Source organism: Salvelinus fontinalis, unplaced genomic scaffold, assembly GCF_029448725.1.
Source record: "Salvelinus fontinalis isolate EN_2023a unplaced genomic scaffold, ASM2944872v1 scaffold_0971, whole genome shotgun sequence".
Lineage (NCBI taxonomy): Eukaryota > Metazoa > Chordata > Actinopteri > Salmoniformes > Salmonidae > Salvelinus > Salvelinus fontinalis.
In genome coordinates this window covers 20,191-43,694 of record NW_026601180.1, presented here as the reverse complement: position 1 = coordinate 43,694, position 23,504 = coordinate 20,191, and the positions used below count along the sequence as shown (strand labels likewise).

The window sequence follows — 23,504 nt, the reverse complement described above, 5'->3', positions numbered from 1 at the left end:
TTACTATGCTGATGGATGGCAAGTGGAGGAAAACCTACTCTGTTGATGGTTAGAGGTGAAATTAAAAGAAGGGGACAGGTACAATACTGCTCTGTATTCTAACCTGAAAGTGTAGAATGTTAAGAAGACTAATGATAATGTGGTTTAGCTAACTGACTGTTATCCCCCTCCTCAGACCTCAGTGTATGGTGCTGACAGGAGCACCTAAGAACAGACCGGCCCTCCTGGACCTGGCTCATTGTTTCACTAAGAACTACGGACTCTGTCTCACATGTGAAGTCTTTGTGGTAAGAGTACAGACATTTTATTAAAGTCACCAAGTTCTTCATCCTTCAATTCCTCCTTCACACACACAGCGCTGTGAGATAATATAATATCCCCTCCTATCTCTCCCCAGGGCCCCAGAACAGAGACATTGACAGATGTGAACGCTGGAATGGAGAAGAACCAGATGTGGCTGAATAAGAGGAAGAGAAAAGCCTTCTATGCTGCGGTGGCCTGTGACTCCTTCAGACAGGGAACTGAGAACCTCCTGCAGGTACACCTCCACATCTACTACCTGGACTTAGAATCACCTGTAATAGATACACATATATGGGGTACACCTGGGGTACGACTCTGTGGTAGTTAATGACTGCTGCAGGTACACCTCCACATCTACTACCTGGACATATAATCACCTGTAATAGATACACATATATGGGGTACACCTGGGGTACGACTCTGTGGTAGTTAATGACTGCTGCAGGTACACCTCCACATCTACTACCTGGACATATAATCACCTGTAATAGATACACATATATGGGGTACACCTGGGGTACGACTCTGTGGTAGTTAAGGACTGCTGCAGGAACACCTGGGGTACGACTCTGTGGTAGTTAAGGACTGCTGCAGGAACACCTGGGGTAAGACTCTGTGGTAGTTAAGGACTGCTGCAGGAACACCTGGGGTAAGACTCTGTGGTAGTTAAGGACTGCTGCAGGAACACCTGGGGTAAGACTCTGTGGTAGTTAAGGACTGCTGCAGGAACACCTGGGGTACAACTCTGTGGTAGTTAAGGACTGCTGCAGGAACACCTGGGGTACGACTCTGTGGTAGTTAAGGACTGCTGCTGGAACACCTGGGGTACGACTCTGTGGTAGTTAAGGACTGCTGCAGGAACACCTGGGGTACAACTCTGTGGTAGTTAAGGACTGCTGCAGGAACACCTGGGGTAAGACTCTGTGGTAGTTAAGGACTGCTGCAGGAACCTACACATGGATGCATAATTTATAATAGATACACACTTTGATAGGAAGGCTTTCTATACTGCTTTTATTATTGCCTCTTACATGAGTACAATAAATCCATTTATGGAGATATCAAGCCTAATGGTTCATAGTTAAGAGTCTATTGACACATGTGCATCAATCAAAGCAACATAATAAAAAACTCCCCATCAAAATCCGTCAGTTTAAACTAGAGATATCAGTTTCTGCATGGGCTGAATCTCAATCGACCGCAGGCCTGTCACCCTTCCGCATCTGAGGTGGCAGGTGGCTGAGCTACAGCGGTGTTTGTCAGACCATGAGACGTCCCGAAAATCGGTCTTCTCATGAAAAAGTCTGTAGGATCCGAAGAGCCTACAAACTATGGAAACTACTATGGAAAGCGGAGACTCTCACGAACACGATGGTGTTCTCAGTAACCCTAACCCTAACCCACAAGTGTCACGGGACTCGTCTGAAGGTAACCCATGCAAACGGATAGAAGCATGGAGTTAAATATGTGTCAAAAAAAATACGATATTTCTAATATCTCCTAGATATAGGACAGACAATTCAAAACCTTATTCCTTATGATTTTATTTTATTTTTATTTTTTGCCATTTATAAATGTGTTATTCAATGCGTTTCTATTGGCTATAGTAGTAAACGCCAAATTCAATATTTTATCTGATCATGTTTAACTTCTACTTTGAGGTTAAAACTGTTTTCTATATAATATGACTATTCAGCTTTTACCATGACAACAACATGTCATGGTTCAAAGTTAACTAGACTAGAGGACATGTTAGATTGGTTGTCTAACATTTTGGGATGAAAGTTACTTCATTTTCACATGTAAACTACAACAGGCTATGCTAGCTGAGATGAGTGCTAAAGCATAAGAAACAAGAGCAGCGTAGCACGTAGAAGCGTAGCCGCAGCGTAGCAGCTTAGCAGCGTAGCAGCAGCGTAGCAACGTAGCCGCAGCGTAGCAGCAGCGTAGCAACGTAGCCACAGCGTAGCAGCGTAGCACGTAGCAGCGTAGCAGCGTAGCACGAAGCAGCAGCGTAGCAGCAGCGTAGCAGCAGCGTAGCAGCAGCGTAGCAGCAGCGTAGCAGCAGCGTAGCCCAGTCTTGACTAGTTTTAAACAGCTTTTCTCACTCCCTTCAGTCCAGCCCAGCTCAGCCCAGACAGAACTGGTGTCTTAGTTATTAATGAGGTAGGAAGAGGAGAAGATAGAGTTATGGTCCATTTATGGTTGTCTTTATCACATTGGAACGGAGATAAGACTGTGTAGCGTGGTGTGGGTGGTTAAGAGGAGTGCTAGCTTTAAAGAGAAGCCAGATTAAAGAGAACTATAGTCTATCAGTGATTAACACAATGGTGAATGAGATCCTGCAGACAAATACAGTGGCTTCGGAATGTATTCAGACCCCTTGACTATTTCCACATTTTGTTACGTTACAGCCTTATTCTAAAATGGATTAAATAGTTTTTTCCCCTCATCAATCTAGACACAATACCCAATAATGACAAAGCAAAAACAGGTTTTTAGAAATGTTTGCTAATTTATTCAAAATAAACTGAAATATTACATTTAGATAAGTATTCAGACCCTTTACTCAGTACTTTCTTGAAGCCCCTTTGGCAGCGATTACAGCATTGAGTCTTCTTGGGTATGACGCTACAAGCTTGGCACATCTGTAATAGGGGAGTTTCTCCCATTCTTCTCTGCAGATCCTCTCAAACTCTGTCAGGTTGGATGGGGAGCGTTGCTGCACAGCTATTTTCAGATCTCTCCAGAGATGTTCAATTGGGTTCAAGTCCGGGCTCTGGCTGGGCCACTCAGCGACATTCAGAGACTTGTCTCGAAGCCATTCCTGCATTGCCTTGGCTGTGTGCTTAGGGTCTTTTTCCTATTGGAAGGTGAATCTTCACCACAGTCTGAGGTGCTGAGCGCTCTGGAGCAGGTTTTCATCAAGGATCTCTCTGTACTTTGCTCCGTTCATCTTTCCCTCGATCCTGACCAGTCTCCCAGTCCCTGCCGCTGAAAAACATCCCCACAGCATGATGCTGCCACCACTATGCTTTACCGTAGGGATAGTGCCAGGTTTCCTCCAGACGTGACGCTTGGCATTCAGGCCAAAGAGTTCAATCTTGGTTTCATCAGATCAAAGAATCTTGTTTCTCATTCTCTGAGAGTCTTTAGGTGCCTTTTGGCAAACTCCAAGTGGGCTGTCATGTGCCTTTTACTGAGGAGTGACTTCCGTCTGGCCACTCTACCATAAAGGCCTGATTGGTGGAGTGCTGCAGAGATGGTTGTCCTTCTGGAAGGTTCTCCCATCTCCACAGGAACTCTAGAGCTCTGGCAGAGTGACCATCGGGTTCTTGGTAACCTCCCTGACCAATGCCCTTCTCCCCCGATTGATCAGTTTGGCCGGGCGGACAGCTCTAGGAAGAGTGTTGGTGGTTCCAAACTTCTTCCATTTAAAAATGATGGAGGCCACTGTTTTCTTGGGGACCTTCAATGCTGCAGAAATGTTGGTAACCTTTCCCAGATCTGTGCCTCGACACAATCCTGTCTCGGAGGTCTACGCACAATTCCTTCGACCTCATGGCTTGGTTTTTGCTCTGACATGCACTTTCAACTGTAGGACCTTATATAGACAGATGTGTGCCTTTCCAAATCATGTCCAATCAACTTAATTTACCACAGGTGGACACCAATCAAGTTGTAAAAACATCTCACGGATGATCAATGGAAACAGGATGCACCTGAGCTCAATTTCTCATAGCAAGGTCTCATAGCAAAGGGTCTGAACACTTATGTAAATAAGGTATTTCTGGTTTTTACATTTTAATACATTCGCAAATGTTTCTAAAAATCTGTTTTTGCGCTGTCATTATGGGAAATTCTGTGTAGATTGCTGAGGATTTTTTATTTATTTAATCCATTTTAGAATAAGGCTGTAACAAAATGTGGAAAAAGTCAAGGGGTTGGAATACTTTCCGAAGGCACTGTACCTCTTCAGAGATCAGGAAGGTTAATCAGGCTGTGAAACTAAGAACTTGATAGTATGGTTTACTAGGCTATTCTCAACTTCTGTGTTTTGGAATGTACTTTTCATTATTAAAATAATGTGATTGCTGGAAAGTGGAAACACTTAATTTTTTTGGAAGAAGGTTTCAAACCTTTCTGAGTGGGATGCGGTCTTGGAGTCAAATGCATATCATGTGAAATACTTCCAAACGCGACCTTGATTTAAGTTGACCAGCATGCAGGGTGGGAGAAGTTTGCAGTTTGGAGATTATTCCATTGGGTTTATTGTACCAGGCAGGAAAGCTATAAGTATTTTCCATGTTTTTGTCCCAGGTCTGCTTGAATGCAGGTAGTGTAAGTCTTTCAGGAACAGCCTGTGTGCTATAACATGTTGGCCCTCTGTCCTAGGCATCAGGTCTGGGTCGTCTGAAACCCAACATTCTGATGATGGGCTTCAAGAAGGACTGGAGGACAGCAGACACAGCCGGCGTACAGAGCTATGTAGGAGTACTGCAGTAAGTCACACTCATACACCGAGTGGAACACCTGCTCTTTCCATGACAGACTGACCAGGTGAATCCAGGGGAAAGCTATGATCTCTTATTGATGTCACCTTTTAAATCCACTACAATCAGTGTAGATGAAGGGGAGGAGTCAGGTTAAAGAAGGATTTTTAAGCCTTGAGACAATTCAGACATGGATTGTGTGTGTTCCATTCAGAGGGAGAATGGTCAAGACAAAACATTTAAGTGCCTTTGAACAAGGTATGGTGGTAGGTGCCAGGCACACCGGTTTGTGTCAAGAACTGCAACACTGCTGGGTTTTTAACACTCAACAGTTTCCCGTGTGTTTCAAGAATGGTCCACCACCCAAAGGACATCCAGCCAACTTGACACACCTGTGGAAAGCATTAGAGTCAACATGGGCCAGCATCCCTGTGGAACATTTTCGACACCTTGCAGAGTCCATGCACCAACGAATTGAGGCTGTTCTGAGGGCAAAAGGGGGGAGGTGTAATTCAATGTTAGGAAGGTGTTCCTAACGTTTGGTATATTCAGTGTACACACACACACACAAAATAAGCCAAGATAAGTGCTAACTGTGTGTTATTAAAGTGTGTGTCCTGTGCCGGGTGTGTGTTTTTAGCGATGCATTTGACTTTGAGTACGGAACCGTGGTACTAAGGATGAACCAGGGACTGGACATCTCACACATCATAAAGGCTCAGGGTGAGTACACACACACACACACAGACACACAGACACAGACAGACACACACACACACACACACACACACACACACACACACACACACACACACACACACACACACACACACACACACACACACACACACACACACACACACACACACACACACACCAATGTATAAAACAGAAGCAGTCAGAATACTCCAGCCTCGGGGCCTGTGATATAAATAGAGCTGTTATATAGATATAGTACTGGTTAAAGTACACCCACTTTGTCAGAAAAACACCACAAGTCATCTCCTCATGGTTTGTTGTGTGGCTGTTTCCATATAACAACCCCAATCATACAATGACTATTGATAACATTGACAACATTGATCAAGTTGATAAGGAGAGCTCTTCGGTCCAAAGATCAGATGAAGTAGATGAAGGTCACTTCTAATCAGCTTCTAGCAATAACATCTACTGAATAAGCTGTTACCAACAGAGCCACTGCAGGGCTATGGGCCCTAGTCAGAATTAGTGCACTATCCAATTTGTAAGTCGCTCTGGATAAGAGCGTCTGCTAAATGGCTTAAATGTAATGTAAATGTAAATGTAATATAGGGAATAGAGTGCCATTTGAGACACTCCCCAGGAGTCATAGATACACTAATCTAGTAGTTACTCCTGTCCTGGAGAGAAACAGGGTTTGCTGGCTTTAGTTCCAGCCCAGAACTAACACACCTTATTCAACCACTCCAGGGATTGAGGATTAGTTGATTAGTTGATGGATGTGTTAGTGCAGGGTTAGAACAAACATGTGGGCTACCGAGTGGCGCAGTGGTCTAAGGCACTGCATCGCAGTGCTTGAGGCGTCACTACAGACACCCGGGTTCAAATCCAGGCTGTATCATAACCGGCCGCACAATTGGCCCAGCGTTATCTGGCTTTTGCCGGTGTAGGCCGTCATTATAATTAAGAATTTGTTCTTAACTGACTTGCCTAGTTAAATAAAGGTTAAATTAATTATAATTATATTATATATTTTTTTAACTCTGTGGTGGTCTCCCAGGAGAGGTTTGAGACACAGTGGTCTAATGTGATGGGTCGTATTCACTAGGGACAACCCAGGAGAAAATGGACTGAAACAGGGAGGGACGAGCTAAACTTCATTTTGGTTTTCCATCGCAAAACGTTTTGCTATGGCTACGATGTGCACTAATGATGAGTAGAACCCTGTTGTAACGTGTCTCTCTACCGCCCCCCAGAGGAGATGGAGAGAGAGGCCCAGGAGCAGAAGGATCTGGAGAAAGAAGAGCTGGCTGAAGAGAATAAGGGGAAATCCATCTTCAGGAAGTCACGGAACTTATCTACACAAGGCCTCACTTCGAGAGGTACCAGATCACGCACGCACGCACGCACGCACGCTCAGACAGAGACACAGAGAGAGAACCGTCCTGTCACAATCAAAATACAATCTAATCAGTTGTTCTCTCTAAAGGTGTAATCCAATAACACACTCACTGTCCTTCTGGCCTCTGGAACAAAGAGTACAGTTCTTCAGCCGTGGAGCATTTAAACCTATTGCTGTTACAGACATCACAACCTGGCAGCCTCTCCATCTCCCTGTCACACTTCTGTTTCTGTCAGACACACACACACACAGAGGGAGTGAAAAAGAGAGGGAGAGATAAGAGACATACAGAGAGAAAGAGAGATAAGAGAGGGAGATAGAGAGAGAGAGAAACAGACAGAGAGAGAGAGAGGGAGAGAGAGAGAGAGAGCGAAAGAGAGAGAGAGAGAGAGAGAGAGAGAGAGAGAGAGAGAGAGAGAGAGAGAGAGAGAGAGAGAGAGAGAGAGAGAGAGAGAGAGAGAGAGAGAGAGAGAGAAAAACAGACAGAGAGAGAGAGAGAGAGGCACAGAGAGATGGATGAAATGATCACAGGAACTGAGCATACTTGGTTGTAAATGACTATTACTGTATTATTAAACACATTGCTAATGTGTTCTCTTTTCTTTTCTCTCCCCCAGCATCAGTGACGACCCCCCAGTCTCCCCAAGTAGTGGTGGTGAATGAAAGGCTGGTGTCCACCAGCACTCAGTTCCAGAGGAAACAGGGCAAAGGAACCATTGATGTCTGGTGGATGTTTGATGACGGAGGTAGGAGCCCTCTCTTTACACATCACACAACGATGACACATTATAGACCACAGCATGTCTATATCACCCTTCATTATAGACCACAGCATGTCTATATCACTCTTCATTATAGACCACAGCATGTCTATATCACTCTTCATTATAGACCACAGCATGTCTATATCACTCTCTTCATTATAGACCACAACATGTCTATATCACTCTTCATTATAGACCACAGCATGTCCATATCACTCTGCATTATAGACCACAGCATGTCCATATCACTCTTCATTATAGACCACAGCATGTCCATATCACTCTTCATTATAGACCCCAGCATGTCTATATCACTCTTCATTATAGACCACAGCATGTCTATATCACTCTTCATTATAGACCACAGCATGTCCATATCACTCTTCATTATAGACCACAGCATGTCTATATCACTTCTCATTATAAACCACAGCATGTCTATATCACTCTTCATTATAGACCCCAGCATGTCCATATCACTCGCTTCATTATAGACCACAACATGTCTATATCACTCTTCATTATAGACCACAGCATGTCTATATCACTTCTCATTATAAACCACAGCATGTCTATATCACTCTTCATTATAGACCACAGCATGTCTATATCACTCTTCATTATAGACCACAACATGTCTATATCACTCTCTTCATTATAGACCACAGCATGTCTATATCACTCTTCATTATAGACCACAGCATGTCTATATCACTCTTCATTATAGACCACAGCATGTCTATATCACTCTCTTCATTATAGACCACAGCATGTCTATATCACTCTTCATTATAGATCCGAAGCATGTCTATATCACTCTTCATTATAGACCCCAGCATGTCTATATCACTCTCCATTATAGACCACAGCATGTCTATATCACTCTTCATTATAGACCACAGCATGTCTATATCACTCTTCATTATAGACCATAGCATGTCTATATCACTCTTCATTATAGACCACAGCATGTCTATATCACTCTTTATTATAGACCACAGCATGTCCATATCACTCTCTTCATTATAGACCACAGCATGTCTATATCACTCTCTTCATTATAGACCACAGCATGTCTATATCACTCTTCATTATAGACCACAGCATGTCCATATCACTCTTCATTATAGACCACAGCATGTCTATATCACTCTTCATTATAGACCACAGCATGTCCATATCACTCTTCATTATAGACCACAGCATGTCCATATCACTCTTCATTATAGACCCCAGCATGTCTATATCACTCTTCATTATAGACCACAGCATGTCTATATCACTCTTCATTATAGACCACAGCATGTCTATATCACTTCTCATTATAAACCACAGCATGTCTATATCACTCTTCATTATAGACCCCAGCATGTCCATATCACTTCTCATTATAAACCACAGCATGTCTATATCACTCTTCATTATAGACCACAGCATGTCTATATCACTCTTCATTATAGACCACAACATGTCTATATCACTCTCTTCATTATAGACCACAGCATGTCTATATCACTCTTCATTATAGACCACAGCATGTCTATATCACTCTTCATTATAGACCACAGCATGTCTATATCACTCTCTTCATTATAGACCACAGCATGTCTATATCACTCTTCATTATAGATCCGAAGCATGTCTATATCACTCTTCATTATAGACCCCAGCATGTCTATATCACTCTCCATTATAGACCACAGCATGTCTATATCACTCTTCATTATAGACCACAGCATGTCTATATCACTCTTCATTATAGACCACAGCATGTCTATATCACTCTTCATTATAGACCACAGCATGTCTATATCACTCTTTATTATAGACCACAGCATGTCTATATCACTCTTCATTATAGACCACAGCATGTCTATATCACTCTTTATTATAGACCACAGCATGTCTATATCACTCTTCATTATAGACTACAGCATGTCTATATCACTCTTTATTATAGACCACAGCATGTCTATATCACTCTTCATTATAGACTACAGCATGTCTATATCACTCTTCATTATAGACCACAGCATGTCTATATCACTCTTCATTATAGACCACAGCATGTCTATATCACTCTTCATTATAGACCCCAGCATGTCTATATCACTCTTCATTATAGACCACAGCATGTCTATATCACTCTTCATTATAGACCACAACATGTCTATATCACTCTTCATTATAGACCACAGCATGTCTATATCACTCTTCATTATAGACCACAGCATGTCTATATCACTCTTCATTATAGACCACAGCATGTCTATATCACTCTTCATTATAGACCACAACATGTCTATATCACTCTTTATTATAGACCACAGCATGTCTATATCACTCTTCATTATAGATCCGAAGCATGTCTATATCACTCTCTTCATTATAGACCACAACATGTCCATATCACTCTCTTCATTATAGACCACAACATGTCCATATCACTCTCTTCATTATAGACCACAGCATGTCTATATCACTCTCTTCATTATAGACCACACATGTCTATATCACTCTCCATTATAGACCACACATGTCTATATCACTCTTCATTATAGACCACAGCATGTCTATATCACTCTTCATTATAGACCACAACATGTCTATATCACTCTTTATTATAGACCACAGCATGTCTATATCACTCTTCATTATAGATCCGAAGCATGTCTATATCACTCTCTTCATTATAGACCACAACATGTCCATATCACTCTCTTCATTATAGACCACAACATGTCCATATCACTCTCTTCATTATAGACCACAGCATGTCTATATCACTCTCTTCATTATAGACCACACATGTCTATATCACTCTCCATTATAGACCACACATGTCTATATCACTCTTCATTATAGACCACAGCATGTCTATATCACTCTTCATTATAGACCACAGCATGTCTATATCACTCTTTATTATAGACCACAGCATGTCTATATCACTCTCTTCATTATAGACCACAGCATGTCTATATCACTCTTCATTATAGACCCCAGCATGTCTATATCACTCTTCATTATAGACCACAGCATGTCTATATCACTCTTCATTATAGACCACAGCATGTCTATATCACTCTTCATTATAGACCACAGCATGTCTATATCACTCTTCATTATAGACCCCAGCATGTCTATATCACTCTCTTCATTATAGACCACAACATGTCTATATCACTCTTCATTATAGACCCCAGCATGTCTATATCACTCTTCATTATAGACCACAGCATGTCTATATCACTCTTCATTATAGACCACAGCATGTCTATATCACTCTTCATTATAGACCCCAGCATGTCTATATCACTCTCTTCATTATAGACCATAGCATGTCTATATCACTCTCTTCACATAATAGGCTTATAGAATGAAATAGCTAACGTAAACTCGTACATCGCCTTGGTCCGTACAATTGCCCTTATTTTAGCGCCCCAAAAACGTAATACTTCCAGATCAACTGTAATGTCAATACCATTGTAAAGCACAATTTCTCCCCTTTCCAACATTATCAATTACATGACCTAAACGCTGCCTTTTTCTGCATACTTCAAGCAGGCAATGAGCCCCGTCGGGTCTTTTCTTTAAATGGCGGGTGGGGAAGCGAAACTAATGCTTGATTGTGAGAACGAGAGATGTTGTGTGGGAAAATTGCTTTTTTTCACTCGATCTGTCCAACCTTATCGCCTTATCGCCTCTATAATGTAAATAAAACACTATAAAGAGTTTATATAATGTGTCATTACATACCTATTTGAAGGTTTGTGTCGAATTTGAATCGGGTTTTTAGGGCGGTGCTAAAGTGATCTTAGAAGTAAACAGCGGCTTTGAGAATGATGACCGCATGCAATGATGACGCAAAAAATGACTAGGTATCCCCCTTTACCCCCGTCACTATCCATTTCTTGTTTTTAAACGATGAGAGAAGTGCTACACCTGGTGGAGAGAGATTGTAAGAGAAATAGTTGCTTTATGCGTGCTGTACGTTACGACATGACACGTCACGATGTAACGGAGGGTCCGTTTTTTCTACTTTTCTCCAATACTATAGAGCCGTTACCATGTCGATCAACGCTTGAATAGAAACGTAGTTCACACCCCAGATTTTGAAGTCAACACAGTCGCCACAGTCCCATTAGTTTTCTTTGTAGCCTCGAATGAATGTTGCGGTTGCGCACATTTGTACGGAATGGGGTGAGTTTACGTTACCTACTTCCCTCCCTCACGCTCTCTCTTTCTCTGCCTGTCTCTCTGTCTGTGTATCTCTCACACTTTATGTCTGTCTGTATCTCTCTCACTGTCTCTCTCTCTCTCTCACTCACTCACTGTCTCTCTCACTCTCTCACTGTCTCTCTCTCTCTCACACACACACTCTGTCTCTCTCTCTCTCTCTCTCTCACTCATGGTCTCTTTCTCTCTCACTGTTCCTCTCTCTCTGTCTGTGTTGGCCGTGTGTCAGGTCTAACCCTTCTGCTGCCCTACATCCTGACCACACGTAAGAAGTTCAAGGACTGTAAGATGAGGATCTTCATCGCTGGCCAGCCGGGACGTGTCGAGCAGGACAGACATGAGTACGTATGATCAATTTCAATCATTTATGAATAGAGGAAGATCCGTAATACAGTCTAATCATCAACAACGACTAGCCTGGTCCCAGATCTGTTTGTACTTGTCACTAATCTATTTTTGCCATGGTCATGCCACACATTACAATTCCATCAGGAGATGGCAAGAGAGCAGAAACAGACTGGCTAAACAAGCACATCTTTGGAAATAAGACATGTTATATCGCAGCGCATAGCAGTGGTGATCAGTGTGTGACTCTCTGTGTGTCTGTGTTTATAGGATGAAGTCTCTGCTGGAGAAGTTCAGGATCAAATATGCAGACATCTACGTCATCGACGACATCACCCAAAACCCCAACTCTAACAGGTAATATACACACACACACACACACACACACACACACACACACACACACACACACACACACACACACACACACACACACACACACACACACACACACACACACACACACACACACACACACACACACAGAGACAACCTTGGGGAGATGTAATTGCTCACACACACACACACTGTCGCTCACATGCTGTGGTGGGAGAGATTCCAGACATTCTGTACCTTAGCCGTGAGGTCACTCTCAGCTGACCAACCACACGTCAGGGATGTGATCAGCAGTCAGCCGAAAGCAACACCAGTCAGGAAATGGATAAAGGCTCTATTATAGTGAGATAGTTAATGACTATATAAAACAGACGCACAACTTTGTCTCATTCAGTATTTACACAAGAAAAGACAACTCAAATGAATGAATACATCACGACTAATCATCCCCAGCTTCAAACTGCTCCATCTCTGGTGTCAGAGTAGTCGATTTCATTCTGGGTGCCAAGATGAATGATAACATGCACAAGTAAAATATAATACTCGTGATATCTGACGTCATAGGATCAGTGATTAATACGTGATGAATCCAGCTAACTCCCGTCTGTGTTCGTCCCCCAGCTGGAAGATGTTTGAGGACATGATCGAGCCGTTCCGTCTTCACGAGGGGTCAAAGAGCACCACTCTGGCCGAGGCTCTGAGGAAAGACAACCCCTGGAAGATATCTGACGCCGAGCTGGACACCTTCGAGGAAAAGGTGGAGTCTAGAGACAGACCAGTGACTGCTCACCATAGAGACTTGTAGAGACAGACCAGTGCTCACCACAGAGACCAATAACTTCTACTGATTAACAACCACATACTGTGCTCATTGCAGTACAACATGCATGAACATGCTCAACCAGTGCTTGACTTGGGCAGCTCACCGGGGCTGAGTACCAGCACCTCAAATGTTCTTATAGAATATGAGCTCAAAAGTATTGTGGAGCTCCTGCACCTAAATACAAACAGTCCCTGCACCCTAAATGAGTACCGGAACCTTTTTCAGTCCAAGTCAAGCACTGTGCTCAACTCTATCTTCTTGTAGTAGAATGTAATGTATTCATCTGGACAATAGAATCCAACAGTCCCATGATGCAGTAGCAACAGAAGTAGACAGCTGTGTTTTCACTGAAGCCTTACATGGTTGTCATACCAACCATGTGACCCGCCACCTCTTTGTGTCCTCTCCCCTGCAGACCAACCTCCAGGTCAGGCTGAATGAACTACTGCAGGAGAACTCCCGAGCTGCCAACCTCATCATAGTGTAAGTACAATATACTGTAGAGATTTTCCTGGTCAGGTCACCATGTGTTCAGGAAAAACTCTAGGCACTAATTATGGGGTGGCAGCGTAGCCTAGTGTTTAGAGTGTTGGACTAGGAACCGAAAGGTTGCAAGTTCAAATCCCTGAGCTGATAAGGTACAAATCTGTCGTTCTGCCCCTGAACAAGGCAGTTAACCAACTCTTCCTAGGCCGTCATTGAAAATAAGAATTTGTTCTTAACTGACTTGCCTAGTTAAATAAAGGTAAAATAATTTCTTTATAAGAGACACCAACAAGAGCCATATCATCATCTATCAATCTGTCTGTAAAAAATACATAAATATGATAGTCCAATGCGTCACAAAACTATGAAGCTAACTGAGGTATATAACAATAATAATCATTTGGTTGGTGCTTATATCTGTCCTGTTTCAACTGTGTATTAGACACATGTGTGAAATCTCCCTGAGACACCCACGACCATATAGTGGTGACCCTGCTGCTAATAGCCAACTGTTACGATAGGTGTAATACTGTACTTCCCACTTTGCAGGAGTATGCCCATCGCCCGTCTAGGCTCAGTCTCTGACCACCTCTACATGGCCTGGTTGGACATCCTCACCAAGAACCTCCCTCCAACCATGTTGATCAGAGGCAACCACAAGAGCGTCCTCACCTTCTACTCATAGACCAACCCTCTCAGCAGTCACTAAATGGCCATGCCACAAGGGACAACCAAGGCACGTTCATCAATATCCAGGAGTTAGTTGCTATCAGTTTAAATGAAAAGGTGATGGTTAGGGATAAGGTTATGGGAAAGGTTAAAGGTTAGAAAGTGATGCTCTTCCGTCTTTTCTAGCATGACCAAATAGTGACGACGCAACACAGACATATGGACTCAGGGATATATGGGCACAAGGACAAGACACTGCCTGGGATGGGTCAGTTACACTGCCAGTGCCTATGCTACACCCCGTTGGATTGTACATGTGGTGCATAATTAGGGGTCCAAGCCCTGAATCGGGCCGGAAAACTCTTATTATTATATATATTAGTCATGTAACTGATGCTCTTATCCAGAGCAACTTACAGTTAGTGTTATTGTTAAGGATATTATTATTCTGACATATTATTATTATTATTCCAAGTTTAAGAGAGCTATAGTTCGACCTACAGAGACCAAACTTGGAGGGATGGTGTAAATTGGTGACCCAATACATCTGGTAAATCTTTGGTATTTGACACAGAGTGGGACTGGGATGTTAGATAACAGACTGGTCCCAGGCTAGTTGGAGCCCCCTGCTGGCTACGCATCTCAATACGGTATACTTTTTCCTTAAATGTACACTTGTCCACTACCCACATAGTGGTCCTCTGTAGCACAGTTGGTAGATCATGGTGCTTGCAATGCCAGGATAGTGGGTTCGATTTTCGGGACAATTCATACTTAAAACATTTTTGGCACGCATGACAGTAAGTTGCTTTAGATAAAAGTGTCTGATAAATGGCATAAATGATATTATTCTATATTATGAGATTGGTGTAAGAGCAAGAGATTGAGTCAAGACCAGAACCTGTAGTTCATACATACAGGCTCTTCCATAGTCCTCAACCCTGAGGCCAGCATGGGTTAGTGCCTTCGTATTGTAATACATACATGCCAACACATGGCGGCCCAGGTTCAAATCCCACCACTGCTGCTTTCAGATAGACATCCCTAGACAGTGAGGTATTGTTGGTGATGTGGCTGAATTTGATGACTTAAATAAGGGTGAAATATTTGAGAAAGGGTAAAAAGGCTTGGGCCTGGGTCATTGCTGCTAGCCTGTATGTATAACTCTTCTTCATTTGGGGGAACAACAGATGATGTACACTGAGTACACAAAACATTAAGAACACCTGCTCTTTCCATGACAGACTGACCAGGTGAATCCATGATCCCTTATTGATGTACCTTGTTAAATCCACTTCAATCAGTATAGATGAACGGGAGGAGACAGGTTAAAGAAGGATTTTTAAGCCTTGTGACAATTGAGACATGGATTGTGTGTGTGCCATTCAGAGGGTGAATGGGCAAGACAAAAGATTTAAGTGCCTTTGAACAGGGTATGGTAGTAGGTGTCAGGCGCACCAGTTTGTCAAGAACTGTAACGCTGCTGAGTTTTTCACACTCAACAGTTTCCCATGAGTATCAAAAATGGTCCACCACCCAAAGGACATCCAGCCAACTTGACACAACTGTGGAAAGCATTGGAGTCAACATGGGCAGGCATTCCTGTGGAATGCTAATTGATGCTGTTCTGCGGGCAACTCAGGAAGGTGTCCTTAATGTTTTGTGCACTGTGTATGTAGGCTAGTTTGCACAAATATTATGGTGTTCTAGGAAATGAACATTATAGCAAACAAATTACCTATGCAAAAAGTGATCAATATACAAATAAGTTTAAAAAAAATTATATTCAAAACCTACTAGCGGCGTGGATAACTTGATAAAAATAAATAAGATTAGTTTGATACTGTATAGAATACTGTATAATACTTTGTATAGATGTGTATATTCCACACAAGTAGCTACTAGTTGAATGAATAGGGAAATAATGAAGGGATCATTTAATACCTTAATGCATACACACACAGTGATGAAAATCTATTAAACAGAACAGGAAAATGTAAATCAACGTATGTGCTGTATATTTTCAATATAGAAATGCTTGATTTATTTCTGTGTTTTAACCATTGTCTTTTATAAGACTCAGTCCTTATCATATTTAACTGTAATATTTTAATTAATGTATTATGAAGAAGGAATAAAATGTTGAGTTACTCTTATTTTTCCTCAATTTGTGTCCATCAAGACAGTCAGACACATTACATTAGAAGACAATAGGTTGGTTACATTATTCTCAAACGTAGAAATATAGAAAATAATGGAGAATAATACTGTTACGCACGGCTCTAAGAAGAGGGAACGCAACACCATGCTGCAACTCAACCCCCCGTGAAGCAAAAGAAGTATGAACTGTAGGTGAGAGAAAGGACGACAAAGGAAGAATTTACCGTTACTAGGATTTATTTCCTACACGGTAATATGGGGAAAAGGGGCTGGACGGAACCAAAGGAAAGAAATTAAATATCAGAGCTCCCCCTCTCCTATCTAACCTGCCTACCCACTTAACTTACCTAACTTAGCACCACCTGGTGCCCTAACCAAAATACAGGGGGTGGTCCGCCCAGGTCTTACCTAGTGTGCCTAGACATTGAATATACTACGGGTATATGTATGTCCTCGGGCCTCTTGCCTAAGCACCTTCCCCTTCCCCCCTGGGAACAAATGAAACAGAATAATTTTTAACAATTTCACAAACACTTTACAACAAAACTGAGTAAACTAACTCAGGCCACTAAAGAAACTTTGACAAAGCAACAAACACAGAACATATCAAAGCTGCTAACAACAACTAACACATTACATACCACACTTTCTGTTAAACAACCAACACTATATCACAATCTAATTCTCCAGCAAGGATCTCAGCCTGCCTATCATCTCTCTCTCTCTCTCTCTCTCTAATGATTTCTCCAAAATATCCAATCTCTCTCTAATCATTTTCTCTTTCCTTCTGAACAGAACACTGGCTTTTATATCTTCTGGTGGCAATGGTGATTAGAGTCAGCTGCTTCTTGACGAGGGGGCGGGGTCAGCTCCAATCATCAATTAGCCTGGGGTCGACCAATCAGCTGGTTGGGAAGGCTTCCAGGAAGCCATCTCCTGAAACACGCACACTCAAATACAACACAGAAACTGGGGAACGTAACAAATACAGTATATAAAAATAAAAAGCTTTTTTTTATTTTTTACAGCCAATAGCTACTTTCCTTACTGAGGAGTTGGCAACACTGTCACAGACTTGTGTTGTTCCTGATCCTGGGAGAATACCTCGGTCTCTCCATAACTTCACCCTCATTCACTTCCATTTCTCCAGCTCCATCTGCTTACACTTTCTACCATTCTTCTTTAACAAACCATCTCCCTTTTTCCCGACTCAAGCTTATACCCTTCTTCCCTCCATTCCTCCTCCGGTTTCCAAGTATACGTCTCCTTATGATAATACTCCTGCCACCCATCTTGTTCTTGCTTTCTCTAGGGACTCCATTTCCGCCGAGCATTCTCTTGGCCTGGCTCCGTTCCTTCCAAAGCCGTGGCACAATTTCATGCGTCTGAAAGTACAATATTCAAACGTTCTAATCACCTGTAAATGCCCTCTGGACAGGTGTAATTAACGCGTGTAAAAATGCCCATAACAGGCGTTCAAATCACCTGTAAACACATACTGGACGTGTGAAAGAATCATGTGTACAAAAAATGACATTTCACAAAGCAAGTGAAAATTATAATTACAAGTGTTTTGAAACTCTTAGCCTTCCTAACCCGACAGCCTGTCAACATGTCATTCCCACTCGCCATCATCAAATGGACTCAAACTAGCCACAAATTCTGACGAACTCAATCGTCATAAAACGCATTTACAGCGATGCGTTTCTCTAGCTTGGTTTAATACAAACTTTGATAAATAACGAGGAGCACCCAAAATGTGTTTTGTGCAGGGAAGTGCTTAGTAATGAGTATCTCAAAACGAACAAATTAAAACGACAGGTCTTGACCAAACACCCAGCATGACGGTAAACCCAGAACAGGGAACATTGCGTCAGGAAACAGTGCTTCGACAGTGGAAAAGTACGTCAGCTAGCACGACATTGTTGTCATTTTATAACAGGTGATGGATGATAAGCAGAAATAAGGGAGTACTATCTCTCATAGTAGTAGATGTGAGTTTCTCTTTCAAACAATCCCCTTGTATTCAGCTAATAGCTAGCTAACATTAGCCAAAGCAAGCTAGCTAGCTACTGATAGTGCAACCCTAAGTAACAGTACAGGTGAAGATTAAACATTATCAGGCCTACTATACTGTACATATTACTCTAGAAATATTGTTATACAAGTTTAGGTTGGAACTGTTGCTGGTAAAATACTAATCATTTTTATTCTGGAATAAACTAATTGAAGCAAGATGCTTTTTTAGGCAAACACTCACAGTTCTTGGTTGCTCATCTACAGCAGGAAGCAGTCTCCTGTCTAGACTGAGAAAGCAGTATATGTTCTAAGCTAGTTTGGCACCACATACCTATGCGAGTCAGGGTTCTCAACCCTGGCACACTTAAAAAACAAGTACAGAAACAGACTCAATGCTGAGCATGACCTCAGGGTTGCACCGTCAAAAAAATTCCCCAGAATAGACATGCTTGTTGAAAACTTCAACCAGTCACACACCTCTCATTAGGACTGTGTGTTTAATCCAGTTTAGAATAAAATATATTTATTGTATGTTAACAGCAACAGTTCCAACCTATACCTTTTTTCAACAATAATTTGTACAGTAGGCCTGATCATTTTTCATCTGTACTGTTACTTAGGGTTGCACTATCAAACGGAGCCTGTGTGTGTTCTGTTATACACCTGTGTGATGTGACCAATCAGTTTATTCCAGTTCAGAATTAAAATGACTAACACAATGGCATTGATTGTTGGTTATGTTATTGTACACATTTAAAGATATTCATTACAAAGCTTAAATGTCCCACTTAACCAATACTCACCCTATGTCTGTATTTAATTCTCAATACATTAGCAAAAACGTATAAAAACATGTTCACTTTGTAGTTATGGGATATTGTGGGTGAGAGGAAAAAAATATTTAATACATTTCGAATTCGGGCTGTAACACAACAACATGTGGAATAAGTCAAGGGGTATGAATACTTTCTGAAGACGCTGGAGCTGATGCCGCAGCCGGGGAGGACTGTATCTTTAACAAGATGGACCACTTCGTTGCAAAGCAGAGGCTCTACTGGCGGTGTTGTTCTTCGATTATCGCTGCCCAGTCTTCAGTACTCTCACACAGAACATTTTATCTGCATTCTCCCACTCTGGCCAGGAGAAAAGGATGCGAGAAAGCAGGTAGCTAGTTGGCTAGCTACATTGCTTTTCTGTAATAGCTCATGTTTGATATCACTAGCAGCTAGCTAGCTACTTTGCTATGCTAACTGGTTGTTGTATTATCAACGTTTGTATTAACATGATGTGTAGTCAATAAATGTGTAGGTACCGGTAATTGTACTGTTGTCAGATTTGTAGTCGAGAGTTTTACCGAAATCAAGATGTATCATTCAAAGAAGCCTTAGCAAGCTAAAGTTTTCCAGTCATTCAGCTCACAGCTGGTCAGGTTGTCAGAACTCTCGCGAGTTTTTTATTTATTTTTTTCAACGACGGCGAGGCAGATTCAATTGAAATTGGCGGGAATGTGTACTTCCTAATAAGATTCCTGTCAGAGAAGTAGCAACAACTCGCCATATTTTAACTAGTTAGCTAACTTTAGTAAACTAACCATAGTCATCTTATTATTTTGGAAGTAACTCAACTTTCTTACCACAAACTTTGTAAACATGCCTTGCTCAGAAGTGATAGACGGCGCAGAAGTTTCTCCACTGAAGAGGACAAAGCCACACGCGGTGGCAGAGAATGTGATATCGGTGCTGAAGTTCTCCAAGTTGTCCGAACATGCCACTGCTCCTACCCGGGGCTCTGCTAAAGCTGCAGGCTACGACCTGTTCAGGTGGGTCAGAGTCCGGTACAGGGTCACTGGAAGTGGTTTGAACGCTATACATTTTACTGGCTTGTATTTACTTAGCTAGTTTGCTATTCACATAAGCAAGATACTTGAATTCAAAACGTTGCAGTGACTGTATCCTGCATGTGGCTGTTTATTTTTCTGCTGTCAATCAAAAGTAAAACTCTAGTTAGCAAACGCCCATGCATAATGTTGTCTTCATATCAAGCTACCTTACTAGGTAGCCTAGTCTTGCTTCATGTTTATATGACCAACTTTAACAGGAGAAAAGTTGGCTAAAGTTAGTGCTAGCCTGCTCCTCCTACTAACGATTGGATGGGAGGGGAGTTAGATGTGATGTTAGGTAAGTTAGTTGTAAGTTAGTGACTGTAAGCCACCTGTTGATGTTTTTTTCTAACAGTGCGTATGACTACAGTATTGGTCCTATGGACAAGGCTATCGTGAAGACTGACATCCAGATAGCTGTTCCTTCAGGCTGCTATGGTAGAGTGGGTGAGTAGGGTACCAGGACACAAACCTAAGTGTTTTAAAGATCATTTTTAATTGCACCCTGGTCTAGGGGTACGTGGGGGTAGGTCTCTCTGGGTATTGTTTGACTTGACAGTGAGGGAGTTATTTTACTTTGACCTGGGTTGAACCAGAAACCTACATCTCTTTTACATAAAATAAATGTTTGAATTTTCTAACTACTTTTCATTGGGAAGGCAGAAAGCAATCACTTGCATGGCAACACAGAATCCTACTAATTACTACATGCTTAATTATGTCACTTTTGTTTTGAGCAAACATTGCATTCAGACAGAGCGGGACGCCTGGGAGGCAGCCCAGTTCCAAATCTAATGCGATCAACTTTCAGCTGGTGCAATACATGCCTACACAGGCATCCGGGCAAGATTAATCAAACCCCTTCATTACAACTGAAAGTGCAGGCGACTGACTGCCTACTGACAAATCACCTTGCAACAAAATAAATACTCATTGTTATTGGTAGATCAGTCAGTCACAATTTACCCACAATGCATCACATATTTGATACTCCAACACGGTCAATGGAGACTGCTTTCAGACTCAGATTAGTCTCGTTCAACCCCTCTTTCTCATCTCCCCTTAACATTTCCCCAGCATAAAAAATTAAGTAGTTCAGTCATATTTTATGTATTTCTCGTTTTCTCACAGCACCACGGTCTGGGCTGGCTGCAAAACACTTCATCGATGTTGGGGGTGAGTTTATTTTTGACCTTCAGATATTAATATAACATTTTTCCGAGGAGATGGGTTATAAAAATGGCAGGAAAGTGGTAACCATAGTTCTGATGGAGATTTCATGAACCCAAGTCACTCTTTGGCTGTTCTAACCCGAGTCTGGAACATAGAACTGACAGGGTACATTCATGACAGCTAGGCTAACTGGAGTGTCTGTCTCCCCCCAGCTGGAGTAGTGGATGAGGACTATAGAGGTAATGTGGGGGTGGTGCTGTTCAACTTCAGCAAGGAAACCTTTGAAGGTGAGCTTTAAAAAGAATCATTCACATGCCACCTTTCCAAACTCAAAGCATTGAAAGCACTTTGTATCCACGATTAAAGGGACCATCTGCAATTGGTAAATCCATTTTTTCTTTTTACTTTTAAGTTAATTATATACCCATTGCTCTTTGAAAAATATAACTTAAATGCCTCATCAGAAACTGAAATAAAAACTTGTTTTACTGATTGCTCAATCCAAATGCATTTCACATTGAGATCTGTTTTCCAGTGAAACTTTGTAGTGATGGTGTTGGGAAACTGGGTGACCTGTAGAGTGATGGTGGTGTTTCTTTCTGTGTCCCAGTGAAAAAAGGGGACCGTGTGGCTCAGCTGGTGTGCGAGAGGATCTGCTACCCAGACCTACAGGAGCTAAAGGTACTTCACACTTCTCTATAGATTTAATATGACCATACATGCTCAGACCTAGTAGTCTGAGCATGTACACTGCTCCAGTGTTGTAGTATTAACCGTGTCTTCCCTCTGTGTTTCAGACTCTGGATGAGACTGAGCGTGGGGCTGGAGGATTTGGCTCCACAGGCAGCAACTGATACATCCACATTGTAAACCATTTGTTTTGTTCTGTTACATGTTATATAATAATTACATTCTTTAATAAAGATTGTTATTATCCCTTTGCCATTAATGGCAATGAAACATCACAGATTTTCTTGTCTGTGTGGCTCAGTTCGCAAGAGCATGGTTCTAGCAATGCCAGTGTTGCAGGTTCAATTCCAACTGGGGAAACCTATATGAAAATGTCGGCTATGCCCCCTAATGTAAATCGGCTTTGGATAAAATTCTATGTTAGTCTGTACCCTGAATGACCACTAAGTGGGGCTGTTAAACCATTTATTTTCATAGGGAAACTCCCTCTTGAACTGTCTAGGGACTAAACCCTTCACACAGGCTCATATTTGGGCAGCGTGTCGGCAACCAAAATATTCTACTGTACCGTTACATGTTAGATGTAGAATCAAAAGGCTAATGTGAACCACACCAGGGAGGAGTTTCACTGAGAAATAGGTGGAGTTCCTTGCAGATGTATGCCAGATCTTACAACGCCTGGATAGGTTATTTTATGTATCAGCTAACCACATGTTATAGCAATCTGTCAGTCGATAGCACTGTCGGTGACGTGGCACGCAACCATTGGTTGACGCATGCAATGTCTGAGAAGGGGAACGCGACCCTTGCCTTCTAGATGCAGTCATTGGGTTGTTGGAACTGGATATGGTGGCTGTGATTCAATAGTCTTTGTTGTATACCGTCTCTGGAATTACAATAGCTTCCGTCCCTCATCCTTTCATTAGGCCGAGATGATGCTAGGTAGAAGCAAGAAGCATTGTGAAGATGAGATTTCACCAGTCCTTTCAGCTGTCAGTAATGAAAGCAAGGAACCAAGGAAAGG

At 42.0% G+C, this 23,504-nt stretch overlaps 2 protein-coding genes and 1 long non-coding RNA gene across 3 annotated transcripts in view; 2 read left to right on the top strand and 1 right to left on the bottom strand.

The window, feature by feature from the left end:
* slc12a1 (solute carrier family 12 member 1) overlaps window positions 1–16,704 on the top strand; it is a gene marked incomplete at its 5' end in the record, with an annotated part of 42,025 nt that extends 25,321 nt beyond the window's left edge. Inside the window, 11 exon segments of the mRNA XM_055915534.1 lie at window positions 176–287; window positions 398–538; window positions 4,699–4,805; window positions 5,437–5,519; window positions 6,752–6,877; window positions 7,515–7,643; window positions 12,130–12,241; window positions 12,516–12,602; window positions 13,203–13,338; window positions 13,820–13,887; window positions 14,440–16,704. Of these exon segments, the coding sequence (XP_055771509.1) occupies window positions 176–287; window positions 398–538; window positions 4,699–4,805; window positions 5,437–5,519; window positions 6,752–6,877; window positions 7,515–7,643; window positions 12,130–12,241; window positions 12,516–12,602; window positions 13,203–13,338; window positions 13,820–13,887; window positions 14,440–14,575 (1,237 nt within the window).
* Window positions 16,705–16,938: 234 nt separating this feature from the next.
* On the bottom strand, window positions 16,939–19,070 carry LOC129847957 (uncharacterized). The gene is made up of 2 exons (XR_008758477.1): window positions 18,980–19,070; window positions 16,939–18,104 (listed from the first exon to the last, which is right to left on the bottom strand). It is a non-coding gene; the product is annotated as an uncharacterized LOC129847957 (long non-coding RNA).
* A 633-nt stretch (window positions 19,071–19,703) lies between these two features.
* Window positions 19,704–22,755, top strand: LOC129847956 (deoxyuridine 5'-triphosphate nucleotidohydrolase-like). The gene is made up of 7 exons (XM_055915536.1): window positions 19,704–19,902; window positions 20,401–20,557; window positions 20,973–21,064; window positions 21,749–21,793; window positions 22,003–22,077; window positions 22,401–22,471; window positions 22,588–22,755. The coding sequence occupies exons 1-7, from the start codon at window positions 19,761–19,763 to the stop codon at window positions 22,642–22,644; spliced, it is 639 nt and encodes a 212-aa protein (XP_055771511.1). The 5' UTR covers window positions 19,704–19,760; the 3' UTR covers window positions 22,645–22,755.
* The last annotated feature ends 749 nt before the right edge of the window (window positions 22,756–23,504 follow it).